Genomic DNA, 23,148 nt, shown 5'->3' on the forward strand with positions numbered 1-23,148 from the left:
CATTGTGTATCAGCTAAGAGTGAAAAATAGGTATTAAGGAAACCTATGTTTTTTCGAAATGGGAACAACTTCTGGAGATTAGAAGCAGTGGTTATTTGCACATCTCTAAATGTGTGGGTATTCATACTACCATGTGGATTAGAGGGCATTTTACAAAATGACTTTCTTTTTTACACACTGTCTTACATTTGGAAGGCAGAAATGCATAGAAAGACAATTGATAACAAACCTTGTTCTAGTATTCTGTGTTCCCCTAAGTCTCCTGATAAAAATGATACCTCACTTGTGTGGGTAGGCCTAGTGCCCGTGACAGAAAACGGCCCAAAACGCAACAGGGACACATCACATTTTTCCACTTACAACTGGCCGTTTTCTTGCCATGTGCCAAGCTGTGGATTTAGGGTCCTAGGTCAGCGAGTCCCTATCCACCAAGGTCCTACACCCTAGAAAACCTGTACATTTTCTAAAACTACACACCCAGTGGAATCCAGGATGGAGTGACTTGTGTGGCTCTCAGCAGGTTCTGTTACACTGGAAAGCTCTGAAATCTGAGGGGAACGACAAACATCCTTCCACCCAGCATTCCCCCAAATCTCCTGATAAAAATGGTACCTCACATGTGTGGGTAGGCAGAGTGCCTGCGAGATCAAACAGCCCAAAATCCAAAGTGGACACATGACATTTTTCCACTGAAAAAGGGCCCTTTCTTTGTAATGTGCCGAGCTCTGGATTTCAGGCCCTACTGTCACGTGGCCCATAGGGACATTCTCATTTTCACTAAGTTAGCATGAGCACGCTGCAGCTTGCCTGCTGCTTTGCACATGTTACTACACATTTTATTTTTGCAAAATTTCTATGGCTGCTTTCACATGCAAACTCATCGCTGTGTTCAATCTCTGCAAGTTCCTGGGATTCTGACTGAACATTTTGAGCAATGTCGAACAACAATGCCCCTTGTTATTATGTTCTGGCTAGGACTTAGCCTTTAGACAAAACACACTGATACAGCTGTTGCTTGGACAAACGCACTTTGGTCTTATTAGAATACACAAATAGATAGCACACACTTGGAGAGGGACCTTTTCAGGGAGAAGAGCAAGACAGCACCTATGATGTAGATCTACCACCTAGGCTAAGGTATGGGGCCTGCTGAAAAAGCCCAGAGATCTTCAAATAAATAATAATACTGCTTCGTAGCAAGGGAAGGGAGGTTAGGCTCTATTGTCTTCCATGATGACATCTACCTTCATGATTTATGTACTCGTACTATGCATTTTCCTGCTTGTTGTGGCACTTATACTGCATGTTGAGGCACATTAGTTAAAATAAATATTTTGAACTGTTTCGTTTTTGTCAGATCTTATTGTGGACAAGGACAAGAGTGAGAGCGAAAGGGTGTGTTTTTCTACCGCGATTCCGGATAGATCTGGGAGTGTTGTGTTTTGGTGTGTCTAATAATTTGTTTCTCTGTGAGTCAGTAGGAGAGCAAATGAGACACTATAGCTAGTCGGTCCTGGGTTCGGGGGTACTAAGGTGGTAGGAAGACTCAGTCCCTATCCACCAAGGTCCTATAATCCTGTTCATAGTTCTGTGTTCATGCCGAATGCCTGCAACACTACTTCAGCCAGCACCAAAGGAAACCTAGCAAGCCTGTACATTTTTTGAAGCTAGATTCCTAGGGGAATCCAGGATGGGGAGACTTGTGTGGCTCTCACCAGGTTATGTTACCCAGAATCCCTTGCAAACCTCAAAATGTATAAAACAATAAAAATATATCTTCATCACATTTCTGTGATGGAAAGTTCTGGAATCTGCAGGGAGCTACAAACTTCCACCCACCCAGTATTTCCTCAAATTTCCCGATAAAAATGGTACCTTACTTATGTGGATAGGACTAATGCCCGCAAGAGGAAACAGCCAAAAACTCAATGTGGACACATTAAATTTTTCCAGTGAAAATTGACCCTTTTCTTTGCAATGTGCCTTGCTCTGGATTTTGGACCCTAGCTCAGCCGACACCTGGGTAAACCTAGCAAACCAGTACATTTTTGCAATCTAGACACCCAGGTGGATCCAGGGTAGGGTGACTTGTGTGGCTTCCACCAGGTTCTGTTACCCAGAATCCCTTGAAAACTTCAGATTTTGTAAAAAGAAAAAAAAAGAAAACCACAATTTCCTCACATTTCTGTGATGGAAAGTTCTGGAATCTGGGGGAAGCCACAAACTTCCACCCAGCCAGCTCCCCCCGCCCCCCCCCCCCCCCCCCCCCCCCCACAAGTCTTATGATAAAAAATGGTGTGTGTAAGCCTAGTGCCCGCAGCAGGAAATGGCCCAAAAGGTATTGTGGAGACATCAAAATTATACATCACAAAATGTCCTGGTTTTGCAACGGAGTCACATGCGTTTTTGGTCCTGGGCTCAGCACCCATCTAGGGAAACCTACCATACCCAGACATTTCTGAAAACTAGACAACAAGTGTAGTCCAGGAATGTGTGGGTTGTTTGGATCTCCCAACGTTTTCCTACCCAGAATGCCCTGCAAACGTTACATTTAGATAAAACAAACACATTGTCCTCACATTTCTCAGCATGGAGTTGCTGACGCCATTATACTGAAAGTGAAACTGAAATGAGCCGATCACGAAATTTCAATTTCACTGCTTCGGTGCTCGTGGTGCCATCTCAGCCCCGGAGCACCAAAGCATATGGGAGGGGTATCACTGGAAATGGGAGACTCGCCCCTTTCCAATGATACCTTTCTCTAGTGGATCCCTGCTCGGGGATCTCCACAGGAGGGCGATCCCCAAACAGGGATCAACCACTAGACACTGGGGAAAGGGGAGTGGCCCCTTGGGCAAGTGCTTTTGCTCCCCCCAATGTTTTTGGATAAATTCAGCCTTACTGCATCACCCCAGGGTGGCATACGTGGGCAACAGGCCTTGATCTGCACCTCTCAGCGGGAGAAGGCCAACTAGGAAACCAAGGACTATTTTTTCCAAAGTTCAGGGGTGGGGTTTGGCCAGAATGAGCATGCCAATGCCCCCACCCAAGTAAAAAAAAAATTGCAACAGTCTATCTACCCGCCCACGGAGGCCAAAGCCTCCTTTCTGCCCCCCGGGTGGCACAAAGACCACTAAGCACAAGAGAGTTGTTTCTTTAGCCAGAGTAGGGATGGGGGCTGCGCAGAATGAGCATGTCAATGCCCCCACCCCACTCAGAAACAAATGGGCACAGGCTTTCACATATGGGGGCAGTAGCCCCGAATCTCCCCTCATGGGGGTGGCACAAAACCCATTAGCAAGCCTGGGAGTTCTTTTGTTTTTGTTTAGCAGTTAAGGGGTGTGGGCTGCCCAGAATGCCAATGCCCCCCTCCAAAAAAAATTGCCACGGTCTTTCTGCTTCCCCTGGGCGGAAGATGGGGACAATAGTCCTAAATCTGCCCTCCCAGAGGGGGCAGAATGCCCACTGAGCACAAGGGAATATTTATTTAGCCAGAGTGGGGCTGGCTGTACAATGGGCAAGCCAATGATCCCACCCCACTCAAATACAAATGGGCTCAGTCTTCCTGCCTCCCTGTGGGGTATATGAGGGCAACAGCCTCCGGTCTGCACGCCTGGGAGGGCGGAAAGCCCACTAGGCACCAGGACCATTTTTGCTTGTATCTTAGGGGGTTGCCCACTCCCCCTTCCCCAAAAAAGTAGCCACAGTCTTTCAGCCCCTGACCTACCCCCCCCCCCCCGATGCAAAGCACTAGAAATGGAAGGGCACTATCCTAGTGCTCTTATATAGGGGTGCTACCTGGAGGCTGTGCGTCGCTACAGCCAGGCCCCCAGATTCAGGGAAGCAGAGGGATGTGAGAAAGCTTCATAGTTGCTGTTAAGCAAAAGCTCACTCCTTTTGGGTCAGGAGATCACCATACACATGTTCATCCCTAACCGCACGTTCTCAAAATTCTTAAATAAAATATCACATCCTTTACCTGGTCTGAATCCTCACTGCCGCGTACACCAGATTTCTTTCCAATGAGCAAGTCGCTGACACGCTTCCTGAAGTGGCAGTCCCTGTGTTTGGAAGCAGGTCACCCTCTATTTTCAGACGAAGGGACACACACACTGCGCGGGTAGTGCCTGAGTATTGAACAGTTACCGCACAAAACGGGATTGACAGGTATGCGATCCAATAGGCGATGCACATGTGCCTCTGTCATTGTTTAGGGGCAGTGCACAAATGCAGGCGTGTCCAAATTACAGAGTTGAGATGTTAAGGTGGTGTGCAGGGCAGTGGGGATGATTTTCGACCTGGGAGTAAGAGTTACCGTGTGTAAAATGACATTAAACTAGAGGATTGCTACACATCAGCCAATCTTAGTGTGCCATAGAGAATTCCGTAGTGCTGATTGGATATGGGGTCCATACGTACCTTTGTTCTGAGCCTTTCTCATGGACGACACCATGTTTGGAGCAAACACGGTTTGGTTAGGACCCATTTGGAGCTGCTGGCTGCCTGTGCAGCCCAGCTATAGGCCGGCTTTTCTGCGCCAGCCATGCACACAACCTTGTAAATTCAATGAGCACAGTCTTGGATACCCGCGTCACGCTGCTGTAATGCAGTATGACCACCACGCTCGCGGGCCGTAACTATTTAGTTCACCCAGGCTGAGAGTCAGCCACCCACAGGTGGTCAAGGCACTACAAATGCGTGATAATGCATTTTAATGCTGTGATGCAGGCAACCACATCAAAATGTGTTAGTCTAATACCTGCTGCATGGTACGTGCCAGGGCTGTTGTTAGACATGTTTAAGAGATGTGCTGGGCTACAAGAAGAGGTTTCCCCGGGGACACACCAGGAGCAGGCTGTGGCTGGCATTGACTGCAAGTCAAAAAGGCCCTCAATGTCAGCTGCAACTTGCACAGGAACATTCCCTACAAGGAGGGGTCAGCTGAGGAGAGTAAATCTAACAAGCAGTGGCAAACCCAATATATCTTGCTTTTATAATGCAAGTGTTAAGTTACTACTTTGCCAATGTTGCTTATAAATTATTGTTTAAAAAGAAGTGAAAAAACAAACATTTAAAAATACTGGTCTAAATGCAAACCATTTTCAGTTACCTCAAAATTGAAAACTGAATTCAATATTTCGTTTTAAAGTATTGGTTTATTTTTCAAATTTTTCAAAGGAAACTTAACAAATAAAATGCCCAATCCACCTTAAAGACAATATAGAGAACTAGTTGCAGGTACTTAGACCAACAGACAACTGTCTTAAGAAGTGTTAGAATTTAAAAGAAAAGACTACCTCAGAGGATGTAAGAGATTTGCGCGGTGGGACTCCATAGGCATTTCTACGGTGGGGGACCTCTGGGACAATGACACGGTAGTACCATTTCCACACCTACAGCAGCAATATAACCTCGGACCCACGGAAACATTCAGATACGTACAAATTAGGCACGCATTACTCTGGGCGATTCCTGCGGGTGCTACTCTGCCGGAATCCTCTCCGTTAGAAGATAGACTACTAACAGAATTCATGATCCAAAGCGCGACCTCACTCACATATAAAAAACTGATCAATAATCTGAAGGACCCCACACTGAAACTTAAAGAAAGGTGGGAGGGGGAAATAGGTGAGGCGGATGAATCTGAATGGAATGAGGCGCTGGCCTCCCCAAGAGAGGTTGGGATCTCGAGTAAGTTCAGACTGGTGCAACTCAAAATTTTACACCGCATCTACTACACCAGGACGCTACTTCACAAAATACAGAGAGCACCGCATCCCTTTTGCTTGAGAGGCTGCGGGGAGGAGGGGACACTATTCCACACACTATGGGAATGCCCACAGATACGAGAATTCTGGAGGCAGATAATGCGCACGATCTCCCAAGCACTTAAAATTTCCGTGTTGCCTGAACCACGCAAGTGCCTTTTGAACATCTGGGACCCCAATGACCTGGGTAGATATGAACTGATTTGGGCAACACTGGCCATGACAGTGGCCAAGCGAGATATAGCACAGAAGTGGGGCGCACCAGAACTACCCACCGCGAGCAGGTGGGCTAAAAACATGGACATCCTGATGGTTACAGAAAGGGCAGTGTACGTCCTACGCGCGGCGCCCCGCAAGTGGAACAAGGTGGGGGCAGCATGGAATATATACAGGGGGGAGATCTGTGACCCTTTGCCAGAGGGGGACGACCTAGACTCGGAAGGGGAGGAGGAGTAAGAGTGGAATGGGGGTATTAACCTCAGCGAAACAAATGCACAATGGTTTTTGCACTGACCTGGCTATGTAACGATGAGAGCACTAAGGAAATTGCTGATTGAGGAAGTGGGTGGAAACACACTGGCAATGATGACACATGTTTGGGGGGGGGGGGTGAGGGGTGTTTGTTCATTCTATAATATAAAAGTAATGTTACTGTTGAATAATGCACAAAGAGGGGAAAAGTAACGAACTATATTACATACGACTAGACCACACGGAAATGTATCTAAGGGTCTTCAAAGGTTTAATGCATCACAGTCTATGCTTATGTCATGAATACTGCCACGTACGAAGAGATAAATGTACAAAATTTAACCATAACAACGTGACTGTATGATACTAAATGAACACTATTCCTTCCTGTTAATAAAGATTCTTAAAAAAAAAAAAAAAGACTAGCCATTTACTTTCCACGCTTCTAGGAACTGGAACAAATTATCTGCCCACTAGGAGCTCTGCAGCAACCCAGAAAGTAGCTTTATGGGGACCTCTGTGAGAAGATACAACTTTCCTATAGCTCTTCTGCCTCAAATGCAAGATGAGTGAGTGCAGCAGTTTGCCCTTCTTCCAGCATTTTAAATCTGCCTTTGTGTCCAAAGACCTGGGCTTTGATGTGGATGATGTAGTGCCCTCCTCAGCCCAGATACATGCATATGATCATGCCCCACACGGAGCTTGGTTTTACTGGTCTTTATTCCTCAGCATGTGTAACCGTTAATTGAGTATTCTACATCATGAATTCTATCAACCACACACTTGCGTCGCTGTTTTACGAAGTCAGTCAGGAACCAAGAGTGTCCGGTCATCACAAGACACTACATCTCCAAGATCTGGTCATGTGAAGTTGTGGAGATCCCAGAGAAGTGTCCAGGACAGGCACTGGAGACAGTGACATTGGTACAGTCATTGGGCTCTCTGGATTATCAGGTGGATAGACACAGTGCTCGGAGCACAGCGACGTCTAGCCCCATAGGTCTTCATTTTGCAATTGAGAAAAATCTGTAGTGTCAAGTTTATCTATGTCAACAGATCTCTCAGTGGTCCATTGTGGTAATTTGGTTTCTATGGCTCTCCCAAACATTAAGGTAGCAAGGCTTTCACCCATGATAGAATGGGGAGTTGACCTATATGCACAAAGCGAAGACTGAAGAAGTGATTTGAGTTCAAGCTTTTCTAGCACAGTTGACTGAAGGGTTTTCTTGAGGGTGCTCATAAATCTCCCAACAATACCATTTGCCTGTGGCCAGAGAAATGTGCTTTTCTGATGCTTGACATTTAGATGAGTGAGAAAATCTTTAAATTCTCAACTATTAAAAGGTGGGCCATTGTCGGATTTCCAAATCGATGGAACACCCCATGTTGCAAAAATGCTTTCTAATAGCTAATTGACTATCATGAGTAGTTAACTACCGATCTTTCACAAGGGAAAAAAGGAATATTCATCAACAATTACTAGTAGATGATGTCTATTCCCAAGGGATCCAAAGAAACCAATTGCAATCTTTACCTGTGCATGCTTTGGAAGCTCACAAAAGGGGGTGGTGATGGACGGAGCATCTGAATCAATCAAACACTTGCACCCAGTCAAAAGATCTGGGTTTAATCCATCACCGTTCTTTAGCCCACTCTGCCACCCCAGTTCAGACATGGCTGTATGCAAATCAGTCTGCCCCTGTGCCTCATGGGAACAGTCCAGCCCGAACTGCCAAGCCATGTCTTCCCTGGACCGGAAACAAGCCTCCGTGGACCGGTTTCTGGCATTCCAGCCGTCTTCAGCCCGGCTTGCTTGAATCCAGTGGCAAAGTGAGCAAGGGACTCACGTCTGAGCATACCATGCCACACTTATGGCGGCCAAAAGCAGTACAAAAGGGGGTAGTGATGGAAGGAGCATCTGAATCAATCAAACACTCGCACCCAGTCAAAAGATCTGGGTTTAATCCATCACTGTTCTTTAGCCCACTCTGCCACCCCAGTTCAGACATGGCTATATGCAAATCAGTCTGACCCTGTGCCTCATGGGAACAGTCCAGCTCGAACTGCCAAGCCATGTCTTCCCAGGACCGGAAACAAGCTTCCCAGGACCGGTTTCTGGCATTCCAGCCGTCTTCAGCCCGGCTTGCTTGAATCCAGTGGCAAAGTGAGCAAGGGACTCACGTCTGAGCATACCATTGGAAGCTCAGGCATGTTTAACAGATGCAGGGCTGTTTTGGAAGACAAGTATTTTCACAAATGACATGCCTTTAACTCTTTTTCATCTCTTTCATCAAGAAGAAGGAACCACACTCAGTCCTGTACAGCTTGTTTAGTAGCAACAACTCCATGACATCTCTCATGGGCCAGTTCAATAACTTATTGTCTCAAACTCTCGCGTACGACAATTCTTGACCCTCGTAAGATGATGCCTTCAGGGATACCTGAAAGTTCTTTCTGCACTTTTTTTTAATTTCTATTACTCAAGGTCGTCATGAAGAGGTGGAGTATGTTTTTGCCAAGAATGGTGTGTAATAATTTCTTTGAGTATTAGCAACTCTTGTAAGTGCTCGAAGCAGCAATGATTTGTTCCGTTGCTATGGCAGCAGGGTTACTGGATTTCACGATGAAATTAACACAAGCATCAGCTGCTTTACAAGTAGTGCCATGGCACTGTATTGCCATACGTGAGAAGTAGTCAGCAGGGGTTTGATCTTCTCCAGATAAATACGCAATTGTATAATCATATTCCTGCAATCGCAACCCCCTCTAACCAATGTGAGGGGGCATCTTGGCTTTAGGATTGCCAAAAATGGTGAGCAATGCTTGATGGTCAGTGACAATGGTGAAATGCTTTCCATATAAGAACACATGATAATGCTCACAAGCCCATACCACAGCAAGGGTTTCTCTTTCAGGTTGTGAATAGGCCCATTCCGTCCATGACCGACTTCGGCTAGGTTAAGCCACAATGTGGCTTGTGGCATAGGGATGTTGTGTGCTGGGCAAGGATGGCATCCAACCTCACCAGGCTTGCATCAACTACCTCTGCCAGCAATTACTGATCTAAGTATGCCATTTCAGTGGCATTCTCAATTGCATACTGGATTTTCTTGATGCTTTGTTCACATTCATGTGACCATCGAAATCAAACCTTTTGTTTTGTTGAGTCTCTCAATGGGGCACTCACAGTGGCAAAGTCACATATATAGCTTGAACAGTAACTGGCCATATCAAGGAAGGATCACAGCATAGTTGCACCTTGTAGGGGAGAAGTCAATCACAAGGCTTGTACTTTATTTGGATCCAGAGTCATTCGCCCATCAGAAAAGATATGACCAAAGAACTTGAGTTGTTTTTATGAAACTCACACTTTGCCGCATGGAAAGTGAGACCTACATCGGAAAGCACACAAGACACTTGTAAGAGCTTCATCATGTTCCTTTCATGTTGCCCCAAAAAACAGTATGTCACTGTAATTGAAAGTGTTTGTGACTGGCTGTAATATGCGATGAAAGACATCCTGATAGAGTTCTGCAGCTGATGACGCTCCGAAACTCGGCCTTTTATATCTAAATATACCAATATGAGTCAAAAAGGTAGTAATGTACCTGCAATTTCCTGGTGATAACCTTTGTTCAAATCAATCCGCTGTGTAATCATGTCAGCAATGTGCACACGACTCCTCCACTATCTTTCTTCAGCACTACTACTATAGGTGATACCCATGGCGTCGGATCAGTGGCCCGCTCAATGATGTTGTGCTTTAATAGTGTCTCAAGTTCTTTCTCAACACCCTCATAAGAATGAAATGCACTTCGACGATATCGTTGAGCAGCAGGACGGATGTCTTCATTAAAGTAAAGATGCACTTTCACTGTAAAAGTCATCCTAGTCCATGAAATAAGGATGGAAACCGATTCACTATCTCATGATAGGCATAGACATTGTAGTTTACAGAGGTCAGCTCCTTGTCAGCAGCAGTACTGAAACTGAGTAAACATGCACTTGAAATTCTTTGCAGGACATGAATTGGTGCTTGTACTTTAGTCTTTTTATGCTTCACATTTGCTATAAATGAACCTGGACTTTGCAGTGGCGTTGAAGCAGCCCACGTACTCACTTTGGTTTTCCACGTATACACTTTGGTTTTCAGCGGGATTAAAAGGGGCACTGGAGACAGTTCATTATACTTTTCCACTGCCATAATAATTATCGATGTGTCACTGTCTATGATAAAGGTATAGAGGACCCATTCCCTTTCAGTGTGATTTTGGGACAGTGTACTAATTAATTTCACACTTTCACTTTTTGACCTATCTTCAACCAGCTTTCTTTCTTGCAAGAAGCTAATCCTACATGTGCATGTCAACCAGCATTCCACATTGACATTGCACACCCATTTTCCTCACTATTGCTTGACAATAACGAACGGTCTCTGTATTTTTCTATCGCTCTGCAAAACTGTTTTCAGAAGGTTAGCCACTAGTTTGTGCACATGTAGCTCACGTGACCATTACATATGAGATTTGTTTGGTGGCAAGCTTCAAAGGCTTCAGCTATATTTATTTTGTCCTATAGTGGCATACAGCATAAGTCCAACTTTTCACGTCACTTAAGCTGCAGAAGCATATATTTAATGAAAGCTAGCAGAACTTTAGCTGCTTTGCTTAGCTACATGTCATGAGCTACCTTTAGAATTGTGCACAGTCTTCATAAAAATGTGTGTATGTGTACTTAGTAAGACGAATACATTTAGGTTATTTTCAACTACGAGCACCAGATATCGTTAACTTGTTTTGTACAGTGCCTCACAACAATTTGTGATCTGTTGGCAAAGAGAACATTCGCAATGCAAGATGTAGCGCAAACATTTGGTGCTAAATTGATATACAGACATAACTTTTATGGTGAAGGGAGCACCATTGTTTTAAATACTAAGCACAGCACAAGAACTCTGCTTACATTGAACAGACTTAAGCAGTAAGTGTTGTATTCATGTACACAGCAAGTCCATGGCAGACCAGATCGATGGACCCAATGTACTTTTCATCAGCACCCTCAGGTCCAGAATGGAAGCTGCACATTTACTAAACCTGTGGTCACAAGAGCAGCATGCACATCGAAGGTTATACATGGGATTTCTTCCCCAAAGTTTGCAGCCAGGCCCATATGTTGTCCATTCGTGCACACAAAAACTGATATTACAGAACTGTGTTTTGCTGCCACCTCAAACCCAATAAGAAGTGATGGGGGGGCATAACGAATTAAGGGACCTACATATTTGCACCTTGCATTACAAACTAGGAAACACTACTGTGAAGTGACATGACAGAACACAACACGTCTGCACAATACCATGCATGTAGAAACCAGTATCAATTCATCATATTTCCCCGTCCAGCTTTGCACACTCACTTCACCAATGAAGACCTTGGCCCTTCTCTTGGCCGGTTAAGGATCAGCATTCCAGTTTTGCGGAATTCACCAAATTCCTCGCTTCAGCCAGCTTTCAATGTGTTTCAATGTTTCAAGAAAACACAATGCTTTATAAGCCTTGCTTTCTCAAATTTGCTTCAGAATGCAGCATTTGCTACTCATTTTTATAGAAGTTTTCTTGGAAGGAGGACATCCGACAACCACTCTGATGTCAGACGTAACTCTCATCCCCAACTTTTACACCCCACTATTTTGAAATATCACCAGCCGCCACGGAGCATGTTTACATGGGGACTAGAGGAGTTTCCCATTGAGGTTATCATGACATCAGAAACAGAGTATCATAGAGAGGGGCGGCTGCCATGTGCTCTAGGGACTAGTACGCTTCAAGGCAGATCTCTTTAGTTCACAGGAGAGGGCGGAGTTTCCGACATCTAATTGCGTGGTAAGCAAAAGACTGGCCATGTTGGACAAATCTGGGACATTATCTTGACAGAGCTCCAGGAGTGGAGGGCTAGCTGGTGCAATATACATCAGTTTCCTACAACAGAGGATAATAGCTTATAAAAGGAGACCCACTGCAGTAGAGGTTCCCAAGGACTGCATTTCCAGAATCGGCCCAACTAACTGTGCCTTCCTACCGTAAGTGCCATAAAGCCAACCGAGAAAAAAAGAACACATTGGCAAACTGTTTGTAATGACAGGGGCTCAGAGTACCAAAGAGAGAGAGGGGATGTGGATTCCAGACGTCACAGAAAAAGACAGGAAATTCCATGCCCCAGAGAAAGGGTAGGAAATCAAACAGCCCGGAAGGGGCTAAGGTACGTAGGAAAATCAGGAAGGGAAGAAGAGAGGCCACTGAGACTCAATGGGACAGGGCAACGTCACACTTCAGTGACAGCGGCTTCTAACCACAACGGGGACTCTAGGCATTTAAGAAAAGAAATGGCAATTCAGTGTCACGTGGCTGCCAGAGTAACAATGTGTGGAAGGCCTGCAGCAATACCACAGAAGGAGGAAGTGGGAAAGAGAGAACAGAGAGAGGAGAGAGAACAGAGAGAGAGAGAGAGATAGAACAGAGAGAGAGAGAGAGAGAGAGTGAGAGAGAGAGAGAGAGAGAGAGAGAGAGAGAGAGAGAGAGAGAGAGCGGAGAGAACAGAGAGAGAGAGAACAGAGAGAGAGGAGAGAGAGAGAACAGAGAGAGAGAGGGAGAGAGAACAGAGAGGGAGAGGGGAGAGAGAACAGAGAGAGAGAGAACTAAGGGAGAGAGATAGAGATTTGCTTTTCCTGCGTCTTCACTGCGGAGACGTTTTGTTTTATATGGCCCAGAGCTTTATCCTCTCTAGCGCCTCCCTAAGGAGCTGCATGTTACCCAACTCACCATATTAGCTTTAGAAAGGCTCGGAGAGTGGCACTCCAGCAGCAGTTCTTGTGGATAAAACCAGAGCTTTGGATGAGAGATATCCTCCCGGGAGATTTCATCGGAGTCATTCAGCCTCAGAAAAGAGAGGGAAGAGTACTCAAGCCTCAGAGGTAAAGAGGGGACCAAGACTCCAATGGAGCAGTGTGATACTAGTTCCCCGAGGAGGGGACTCAAAGAAGGAAAGAGATTAGGGCTCAAGCCACAGAGAGAAATTAAGGATTACACTATGGTCCCCATGAGATGTGAGAAGAAGAATAGCACCACACAGAGGAGGCGAAGACATCCTACATCAAGAAAGGAGGATGTAGGATTCAAGACAAAGAGGACGGGCATAGTTTTCACATGGTTCCATGTGAGGTGCAGCAAATTCTGCCAATTCGGACATCTGTGCCAACAATACAGTGCTTTCAGGAAATGACTTTTAACATTGTAACTATAGCCAATAGCGCGGACTAAAAGCAAGGACTGGCTGATGTGTCACACTTGTCAGCTATGGGTGTAATCCTAAAGTTCCCAGGTTTGTGTTCCTTGATATCCAGAGAAGAGAGGAAGACCTAGAACTATGGAGAACAAAGAGGGAGAAATATGCCCTCACGGAACCTTGTGAAACAGAGACTAGGTTACACTATCCCAGAAGGGAGTGGGGGTAAAAGGAAAGGAGCCTCATGGATGTGTGGATGGTGAAGATGGTGTTCTACAACTTTGGAAAGAGCCCGAGGGATTGATAGGATGCAGAAAGTCCTAGTCACATAAAGATATGGGGCCAGAGACGCCAAAAACACAGGAAAAATAGGGCTACTCCAAAACAGAAGGGGCGTCAGGGACCCAGGCAGCTGTGTCAAGAGGGATAGATTTAGGAGAGAAGAACAAGAGGGGTTGTCATTCTGCCTTTATTGCAACCTTCTCTGAAACCGTAAAGGAAAAGGTCCCCAATAAGTCATCTGACTATTAAATGAATGGTTATTTTTTTTTTTGCATTCTGATAATCTTAGCTTTCTGCACATCAATAACCGGGATCCTTTCAATTTCACGCCGCTGTTTGCTTGAGGCAGTCATAGAATTCAAACAAAGAAAAGCCCCAATGCTATAGTATGCACACAGTTTTTGGAAAGGAAACGTAAGATAAATTTCGAAATAATATTTACAGGTTTACACATCAACACCATACAAAATATTGTTCAAAATGCTAGAAAAAAAGGAACCTACCGTTTTACCCTCCGGATACCACTGCGAAAGAGAGCCCTCATTTTTTCTTCCACCTTGTTTAACAGCTGAAAATAAATAATAACAATCATTTGCAATGCAATAGGTCTCGCAGCATTAACGTTTGAGTTGATGGCATTGTAAATGACAATGCTTTGCATTCACTTTTTTTTTTATTTGCAATTGGTATATAAACATTGTTTGTGAATGGTTAGCTGTTGCTTATGCCAAGCAAAGTTGCCAGTAATATAGAGTGCTAGTTTTGCTGTGCTGAATAAATATAGGCCTTGTTCGCTACGCCTTTGTAATGGAAGTCAACAGACATAGTCAATGAGCACAAGTGCTTAACTTGTAGCAGTGCAGAGTGATATGTTGTAGATTGTATGCCTTATTTGAAGTGGGGGTGCACGGCAGTGGAGGTGTCCGTGTGTGCACGGCAGTGGTGGTGTCTGTGTGTGCATGGCAGTGGTGATGTCTGTGTGTACATGGCAGTGGTGGTGTCCGTGTGTGCATGGCAGTGGTGGTGTCCGTGTGTGCATGGCAGTGGTGGTGTTTGTGTGTGCATGGCAGTGGTGGTTTCCGTGTGTGCATGGCAGTGGTGGTGTCTATGTGTGCATGGCAGTGGTGGTGTGTGTGTGTGCATGGCAGTGGTGGTGTCCGTGTGTGTATGTCAGTGGTGGTGTCCGTGTGTGTGTATGGCAGTGGTGTTGCCCGTGTGTGGACAATGTAAAATTCAATATGCCACAAACCGTAAAGAGGATAAAAAATAATTTAATAAAAAAACACTACTTGCGAGGTGGTGCGATGTAATAACATTTTTCTTTTACGCCCCCGAGACATAACGGGGCGAGAGGCGCAGCTCCTGCATAATGAGGTGGTGTCCCTGTGTGCACGGCAGTGGTGGTGTCCGTGGGTGCATGGCAGTGCTGGTGTCCGTGTGTGCATGTCAGTGCTGGTGTCCGTGTGTGCATGGCAGTGCTGGTGTCCGTGTGTGCATGGCAGTGCTGGTGTCCGTGTGTGCATGGCAGTGGTGGTTTCCGTGTGTGCATGGCAATGGCAGTGGTGGTTTCCGTGTGTGCATGGCAGTGGTGGTGTCTGTGTGTGCATGGCAGTGGTGGTTTCCGTGTGTGCATGGCTGTGGTGGTGTCTGTGTGTGCATGGCAGTGGTGGTGTCCGTGTGTGTATGGCAGTGGTGGTGTCCGTGTGTGTATGGCAGTGGTGGTGTCCGTGTGTGTATGGCAGTGGTGGTGTCCGTGTGTGTATGGCAGTGGTGGTGTCTGTGTGTGCATGGCAGGGCGCAGTTCCTGCATAATGAGGTGGTGTCCGTGTGTGCATGGCAGTGGTGGGGTCTGTGTGTGCATGGGAGTGGTGGTGTCGAAATGGACTTTAAGGTGCACTTTTCCGAACTGAGGTTTTTTTAATCGAAGACCTTGTCCCGTGAGTTTGGCGATGTTACTCAGCCATCATCAACTTGAAGCCTCTGGCCCCTAACTGGAAGGAGGCTGTACACAAACCATGCTATATGGGCAGCAGCGGTCTAGTGCCAAGAAGAGGGTGCAGGCGCCTATATATCAAAGTTTATATATGTGTACTCAGCGAGTTAAACGTGTCAGATCACATCTGCGCAAGCTGAAAGTGACAAACTGGATTCCTGGCAGGGCCAGTGTGGCTTTTCAATTCTTCTGCGGTTTGTAAACTGGGCACAGCTAAATTGGGCGCTAGTTTTTGTTCTCACCAAAAGGATACCGCGTGTCAGGGTCCTCTGATGCCGTCTTAGAAAGATGGAACCTACTTGCAATCAGACGTGTTGGTTGTCACCAGAATGCCTCGTTGGCATTGTATGATCATGTGCACTGTTACTCACTGCACATTGATGTGGAGTTATGTTTGTATTTAAAGGTATATTTGCATACATGTTCTAAAATCAATCATGCTATAAAACTGTAAGTAAACGGTTTTCGTAGCTGTGCACTTTAAGCTGTGTCGGAATCCCAGCCCCAGCCTGTCACATTTCAGATGTCACTAGAGAGGACAGCCAGAGGCAGGCTCTAATAACATCTGACAAAGGGACGCGGGGTGGGCGTGGCCAGGCAAAGGAATAGGAAATATGTTCACCAGGTGTATTTCGTGTGGAAATATAGCCTCAAGCAGGTTGAAGTGACTTTTTTTCCTCCGAAGAATATAGTCCCTGCTGAGGCACTGAGCCTGAGCACTAAACAATTTAAAAACACAACTGAGCAGCGAGACGCATTTTTATCACATCGGCGCTGAACATGTATTTTTCATTGGGTTTGTTTTTTATACAGTGTCATTTGAAAACTTGGCTAATGATCATCAAGTCTACAGCGAGTAACAATAATTAATATACACTCCATTGGACGGTGAATTACAGTGTGGGGTCGGATTGACCAGGCCTAAAAATCAACAATATTCCCATAACAGAATCGGTGCTGTTATGTTGTAAACATGGCGTAGGTGTGGCCCTCTTGGACATACGTTGGACACCTCTGGTATAGGGTGGCCATTAAGGCAGGACAGTCCAAGGCACATCCCTAAGTCACTGTTGCCCGAGCATCAGGGATGCTGCACAACATGGCTAAAGTTAAAAAAACACAAAAGCTTTTGACGTAGTTGGAGCCCACATCACACGTGAGCTCGCCTACAAAGTTATTTGTTATTTTTCTTTTCAGTTGGTGATCCAAGTTGGATAGATAATTAAATGTAAAATGAAATGCGCAAAAGTTTTTTTTTTTTTTTTAAAAGCAGGCGAGCTAGGGACGTGGGACCAACACAGAAGAGAGGTGGAGGGAATTCTGAACCAACGCGGGAGACTGGGGGGCGGAAGCATAGAAGCAACATGGTGGAGTTTGAGGGTCACGCCAAAGCCTGCCGGCTCCAGCCCTTCTCTGCCTCCGCCTCTCCTGCACTGAGTCTCCGACGTCAGCCTCTTTAGCAGCGCCGCGCGCCTCTCTGCAGACTCCCCCTGCATTCCAGAGAGGCGCAAGTCGCGATCCGGTTTTGTCTGCAATGCTGTGGAGACAAGACCTGGCCGCGCGCACAACGTTATCCTATGGGGAAACGCTGCGCGCGGCCAGGTCTTGTCTCCCTTCGTCGTTCGGAGACAACTGAGACGCTGACTATAGTTCTCTCTGCGAAAACGCGCTTTCAGCGCGTTCGTCGTAGCGAGACCTAAAAATGAGGAGCTGTTAGAATATTTTTCATGAAACACATTTTCTGCTAATGGTATCTGTAGGAGAGTAGGGTCTGCTATCCTATGGTCACCCCAATTTTTGCTTTTTGATTCACTGGTTTTCGACTTAATGTGGCTGTAGGCCTGCTAATCAGACTCACAGCCTGCTGTTCTCTCTCTAAATTCATAGACATGTGAAGGACTGGGTTTTCCTAAGACCCAGCGGTGGCAGGGACAACACCTGAAACCTTCGTGGGTTACCTGTTCCGGCGTACAAATGACAGAGACACGGGACACTTCCTTTGGCGTCAAAGATTCGAGGTTTATTTACTGCAGGGAACACAGAAGTCGCAAGAAGTACATAGCATGTAGGTTCGAGGAGACTGTTTCAAATTGTATCTGTGGATCGCTTCTTTTATACAGTTTTTCGTCATACGACAACATGGCAAACAAAAGGTTACAACTCAGTTCCCACAGTAAATTTCATAGGGGGTCGCTTTCATGTATTCAGGGTCCCGGAACATGATTACAGTAGCATTGCTGGTTCCCAGCTGTAAAAGTACATCTTCTCACCATTAGTGCATTCCATTCCGGCAGTAAACGAATCAAGGAAGAGTCAGCAACAGGTGCAGAGGAAGACGAGGATAGCGAACAGATTGAAAAGAGTGTAAGGGGGTGCTATCAGAAACACAATTGCAGGGATCAAAGGAGACGTGTCTAATGAATGCACAACTGAGACAATAGACCGGCACGGCAAGATGAGCCTCGAGCGGGGCCATCTGCCTTGCAGTGTCAACCCCCTCGTCATAAAGACACCCTCAAAGGAACACGTGTCTTCCGCAAAAGTTTGGGAATCCCAGGGTCGCAAAGCGGACAGTGTCCGTTCGCTGGCTACTTGAGGGCAAGAGACAAAATGGATGCCGTATCTAAAATGGAACCCGTGGGTTCAGATGAAGAAACTCACGTAACAGACGAACGATTTAGGTTAGCACAGCGAAAACGCGTACACCCACTAAACTCGTCATTTGCGGTTCGTAGATGCCAGACTCGACTATATTCGGGCGAGTCGAAAACACCACTTACAATGGTCACGGAACCTCAGAAGCTCCTTTTGCCCTCATGTAGGCAAGCACTAGTCGGAATCAGAATCGATCTCGATATTCATCAGACCATCCAGATGTTGCTGCAACATTATTCTATCCATCAGTGCTTCCTTGGTAACAGGTGGCCGTCTTATACACGTTGTAGCACAGAGGCCACATAAGGCAGGACCACACTGCACACAAAGACAACACGTGAACAGAAATGCTACAACAACCCCAATGATCATCAGAATTTTCCAACCCCACGTCGACATCAGGCCCCAAAACCACCCTAGTAGCGTCCAATCCCCTACGTCCACGTGTATGGACTCGGAGATCTTATGCAACTTCGAGATGGCTTGATAGACAGTTGGAGCGTTGTCATGAATGAAAATGCAGCAACTCGAATGGATCACCTTACATACTCCACCTCTATCTGCAAGCACAACGTCTAAAACCATACGGTTTTGTAACGTCATAAGCCTGTCCGCCTGAAGCTCTGCTGTAAGATTACCAAGGGCACTTGCAGTGATATTAGCAGTCGATTCCACCACTCGAGTCAACTGTCTCAGGTTCCTACACTTTGATCATAGGTCCCCAAAACGGCAAGAAACCCTTAAAGAAGTCTCCTGCTTCTTGACCGGCAGTGTCCTCTTCGCTAATCACGCCTCTCACAACTCTGGTCTTGTGATAATCCGACCCAACAGTAAAGGTCGGCGGCAACAGATTCGCAATATACCGGTGCCTGAAAAGTCACGAGGCAACCATGTATATGCGCGGTCGTAACAGACAAAGTATGTACCCTTGGCAGTCAAAAGAACAGGGGAAGAGGCCGTCGGTAAAACATACATTTCAGTACAGGCACTCCTCCCAAGCTGAGCTCGCGGGCTTCGGCCGGGACCTTTCAGACAGAAATTACCGAGATGGGGTACGATCCAGATCGGAGACGAGCTTTTAAGCTGCCGATCACCCACTGACATGCTATACTCAGCCTCACTCAGATCTCTGTATGCTAGCACCTCTTCCTCTGGGATAAGCGATGCGTCGAAGATATCCCTATCTAAATCGGCAATCGCTCTTGCCAAAGGCTTGTGGTACGGGCCAGGACCATGATCTGCAGTGTGTGGCTCTCGATGGGGGTAGGAATCTAGTGCACTACGAAACATAGTTTGGAAAGCTCAAGCTGAGCCCTGGGAACTGTAAGGAAGGACCAAGTACGGAATTCCCCTATCCATGGTATGTGGCATTAAACCACACACCCAACAATTGGTAGTGTTCATCACCAACTGATGTTGATGAAGAAGTTGGACAAAGGAGTTGTTCATGAATTCCGCACATCTAACCTGCTCGTGTTGAGGTAAGATGTGAAAGGAATGAGGAGAAACAGTGGGAGTAGGTTTGGGTTCAGAGGAAAGGGTAGGTGAAGCAGAAGGCAAGAATCATTGTATCGCATAGTATACTCCACCCACCAGTAACGAAGAAACAGTTAGGAACAGTAGGAAGACCTGAAACATAAAACATTTGGTACGTACAACCCTATGCAGTTCGAATCTGTGCGCTTGAGTCTTCTCCACTTCCAACAACCTTGAGAAAGCCATCCTCTAAAACCGTCCGCAACGTTCTTGACGCACTTCGTTCTGTGTAGTAATGGTCAATCCCCAGGAGTTCCTAGGAATCAACGGCCTCCGACCTAGTGTCAGGACCTACTAAACAGAAGGAAGTACCCGCACGGCCCTACGGTCAACCCGGATGTAAGGTTCTTTTGATCAAACAATATATACAAAATCTCCTAGCTGTGGAAAAACACACATATGTGGGAAAGAACTCAGAAATTAAATAGGGACCACAATTGTTCAGAAATGTTCAAGATGATAATGGGGGGTAACGTGGATTTTCAAAAAGGGGAAAAAAAGGCAAAAATGTATTAGTCTTTGATTTGGGAACGAAGAAAATATCTGGTTCTTGCAGGACGAGTCTGCTCTTCAAACAATGGGTCGGATTGTGGAACAGAGTCCTGTCAGTCAAACGTTAATTCAGATCTTGAATTCTCCACTGACAAAGGTTCAACAAAGTTGTCTGATTGCACTGAAGTATCTCCCACAGGCTGAGCGTCGCTGAATGGCACAAACTTCGGCAAAGCTTCTGATTCTGTTGCAGCGATGCCAGTCCTCACCCACGAGTCCGCTGGTAAAGGTATTGGTACCTTTTTGGTGTGGGTGGCAAGCACCCAATGCTTACGGCCCTCCAAACGAACAGCGGTCCTCGTGGCGAGTAGGACTTGGAAGGGTCCAATAAACCTCGGCTCAAGGTTTTGCTTCCGGCCAAAGTTTCTAGTAACCACCCAGTCTCCGGGTAGGAGCTGGTGGCCTGGACCCTCCGTCTGCGCCGGCAGTGCTTCAAAGACCTGTTGATGAATTAACCTCAGTTTAGCAGTCAGATCATGAAGGTAATCAATTAGCATTGGATATTCAAGATTTGTGAATGCACTGGGTCTAGGAACCCCCCAAATATTTGCAGGACGGCCGAACACAATCTCATATGGGCTGAGCCATACTCGAGAGTGTACAGTCGCCCTAGTTGACAGAAGAGCCAGAGGCAAAGCATCGGGCCACGAGAGACCAGTCGTAGCCTGAATCTTTGCGAGTTTTAGTTTCAGAGTACCATTGTACCCCTCAACCAAACCTGCTGACTGGGGATGATTGGCGCTGTGGAATTTTTGTGCAATTCCAAGGCCCTTACACACACTCTTCATCACACTCCCCACAAACTCACTTCCGTTATCAGACCATACAATCCGTGGCATTCCATACCGAGGAAAGTATTCCTTCAGTAGGACTTTCGCTGTGGACAGGGCAGTATTGTCTTTGAGAGGGTAGGCTTCGATCCATCGGGAGAATGCGCAAACCACAACTAAAGCGTACTTCAGATTATTACATCGCTCCATATGGATAAAGTCCAGCTGGATTACCTCAAAGGGACATGTAGGAGGAGCGAAATGGCCAGGGGGTGTAGGAGTACCCTTGCCAGGATTGTACATCATACATACCATGCAATTCTTGACCAATCTCTCAGCACATTTAGCAATACCATCATTCTTCCATACAGGGGACAACAACTTGCAGATACCCTTCGCGCTAATATGTGACAAACCGTGTGCCATGGTCACAACAGCTAGCACATATGCACCCGGCAACATCCATCTTTGATTCTCTGACAAATCAATCCAACATCCATTCGCATCCAACTTTCCTGTGCTTTCCTTCCACTTGGTCTTTTCAGTTTCGGTGGCCTCATTCTGAATCGCTTTCACACTTTCGACAGTATCCTCACACATACCAGTTTCTGCAGGCCACCTTACCGAACTCGTCACATACATTCTAGTTGCAAGGTTTCTAGCAGGCTCTTTAGCAATCTCATCCGCAAACGCATTACCACGACCAACATCATCCGTTACCTTACGGTGCGCGCTACATTTAATAATCGCCACCTGCTTAGGCAATGTGAGTGCGTCCATAAGATCATTCTCAAGCTGTCCGTGCTGGATCTTCATACCATGCGATGTCATAAAACCTCTCTCTCGCCACAATCGTCCAAAACTATGAGCAACACCAAAAGCATACTGGCTGTCGGTAAACACATTCACCCGCTTTCCTTTCGACAAAACACACGCTCTTGTCAAAGCAATTAGTTCTGCCGCCTGTGCAGAATTCTGATTCAATCTCGCCGTTTCCACAACCGTGCTTAACGTTACCACAGCATACGCTGTCGTCACATCACCATTCGGCAACTTAAAACACGAACCGTCCACATACAGAGTACCATCGGGGTCTTCCAATGGAGTGTTTTTTAGGTCAACACGACCCTTCGTTTCTTCCTCAGTTCACAGATAACAATCATGTGGTGGTACCTCGTCTGATTCCATATTGGTTGGCAACAGCGTCGCCGGGTTCAGGACATTACAGCGCTTTATTTTAATATGACTTGCCAAAAGCGTCAACTCATAACCGGACAACCTTGCGCTCGTCAAGTGTTGAGTTTTCGTACGATTCAAGAGAGTATCAACTGCATGCGGAACCATCACCGTAAGCATATTATCCATGACTAATCCTGCAGATTGTCGGATGGACACCGCAGCTGCCGCTGTTGCTCTCAAACAACTCGGCAATGCTCTAGCTACTGGGTCCAAGGTTGAGGAAAAATATGCACATGGACACTGCTTACCACCAAATTGCTGCGTCAAAACACTCAACGCACAACCTTCCCTCTCGTGAACGTATAGTATAAACGGCTTACTGTAGTCAGGAGTACCTAACACAGGAGCCGAACACAACGCATCACGCAGTTCAGAAAAACTATTCTGACACTCTTCCGTCCATGGCAAAGGAGTTGGAACATCCTTGCACGTTTGGGCTACCAATGGTTTCGCTAGCAATGAAAAATTTGGAATCCATTGCCTGCAGTATGATGTGATACCTAGGAAGGCACGCACATCTCTCTGAGTTGTTGGCACAGTCATTCGAGCGATCGCAGCAATTCTCTCTGGGGTCAACCTTCTTCCCTCTTTTGACAATAAGT

General features: G+C 46.2%; 1 protein-coding gene across 1 annotated transcript in view; it reads right to left on the bottom strand.

Moving 5' to 3' along the window:
• Positions 1–23,148, bottom strand: part of SMS (spermine synthase) — a 706,719-nt gene that overhangs the window by 330,426 nt on the left and 353,145 nt on the right. Inside the window, exon 4 of the mRNA XM_086934550.1 lies at positions 14,305–14,369. Within this exon, the coding sequence (XP_086790676.1) occupies positions 14,305–14,369 (65 nt within the window). The remainder of the gene's footprint in view (positions 1–14,304; positions 14,370–23,148) is intronic.

This window comes from Lissotriton vulgaris, chromosome 8 (genome assembly GCF_964263255.1).
Source record: "Lissotriton vulgaris chromosome 8, aLisVul1.2, whole genome shotgun sequence".
Lineage (NCBI taxonomy): Eukaryota > Metazoa > Chordata > Amphibia > Caudata > Salamandridae > Lissotriton > Lissotriton vulgaris.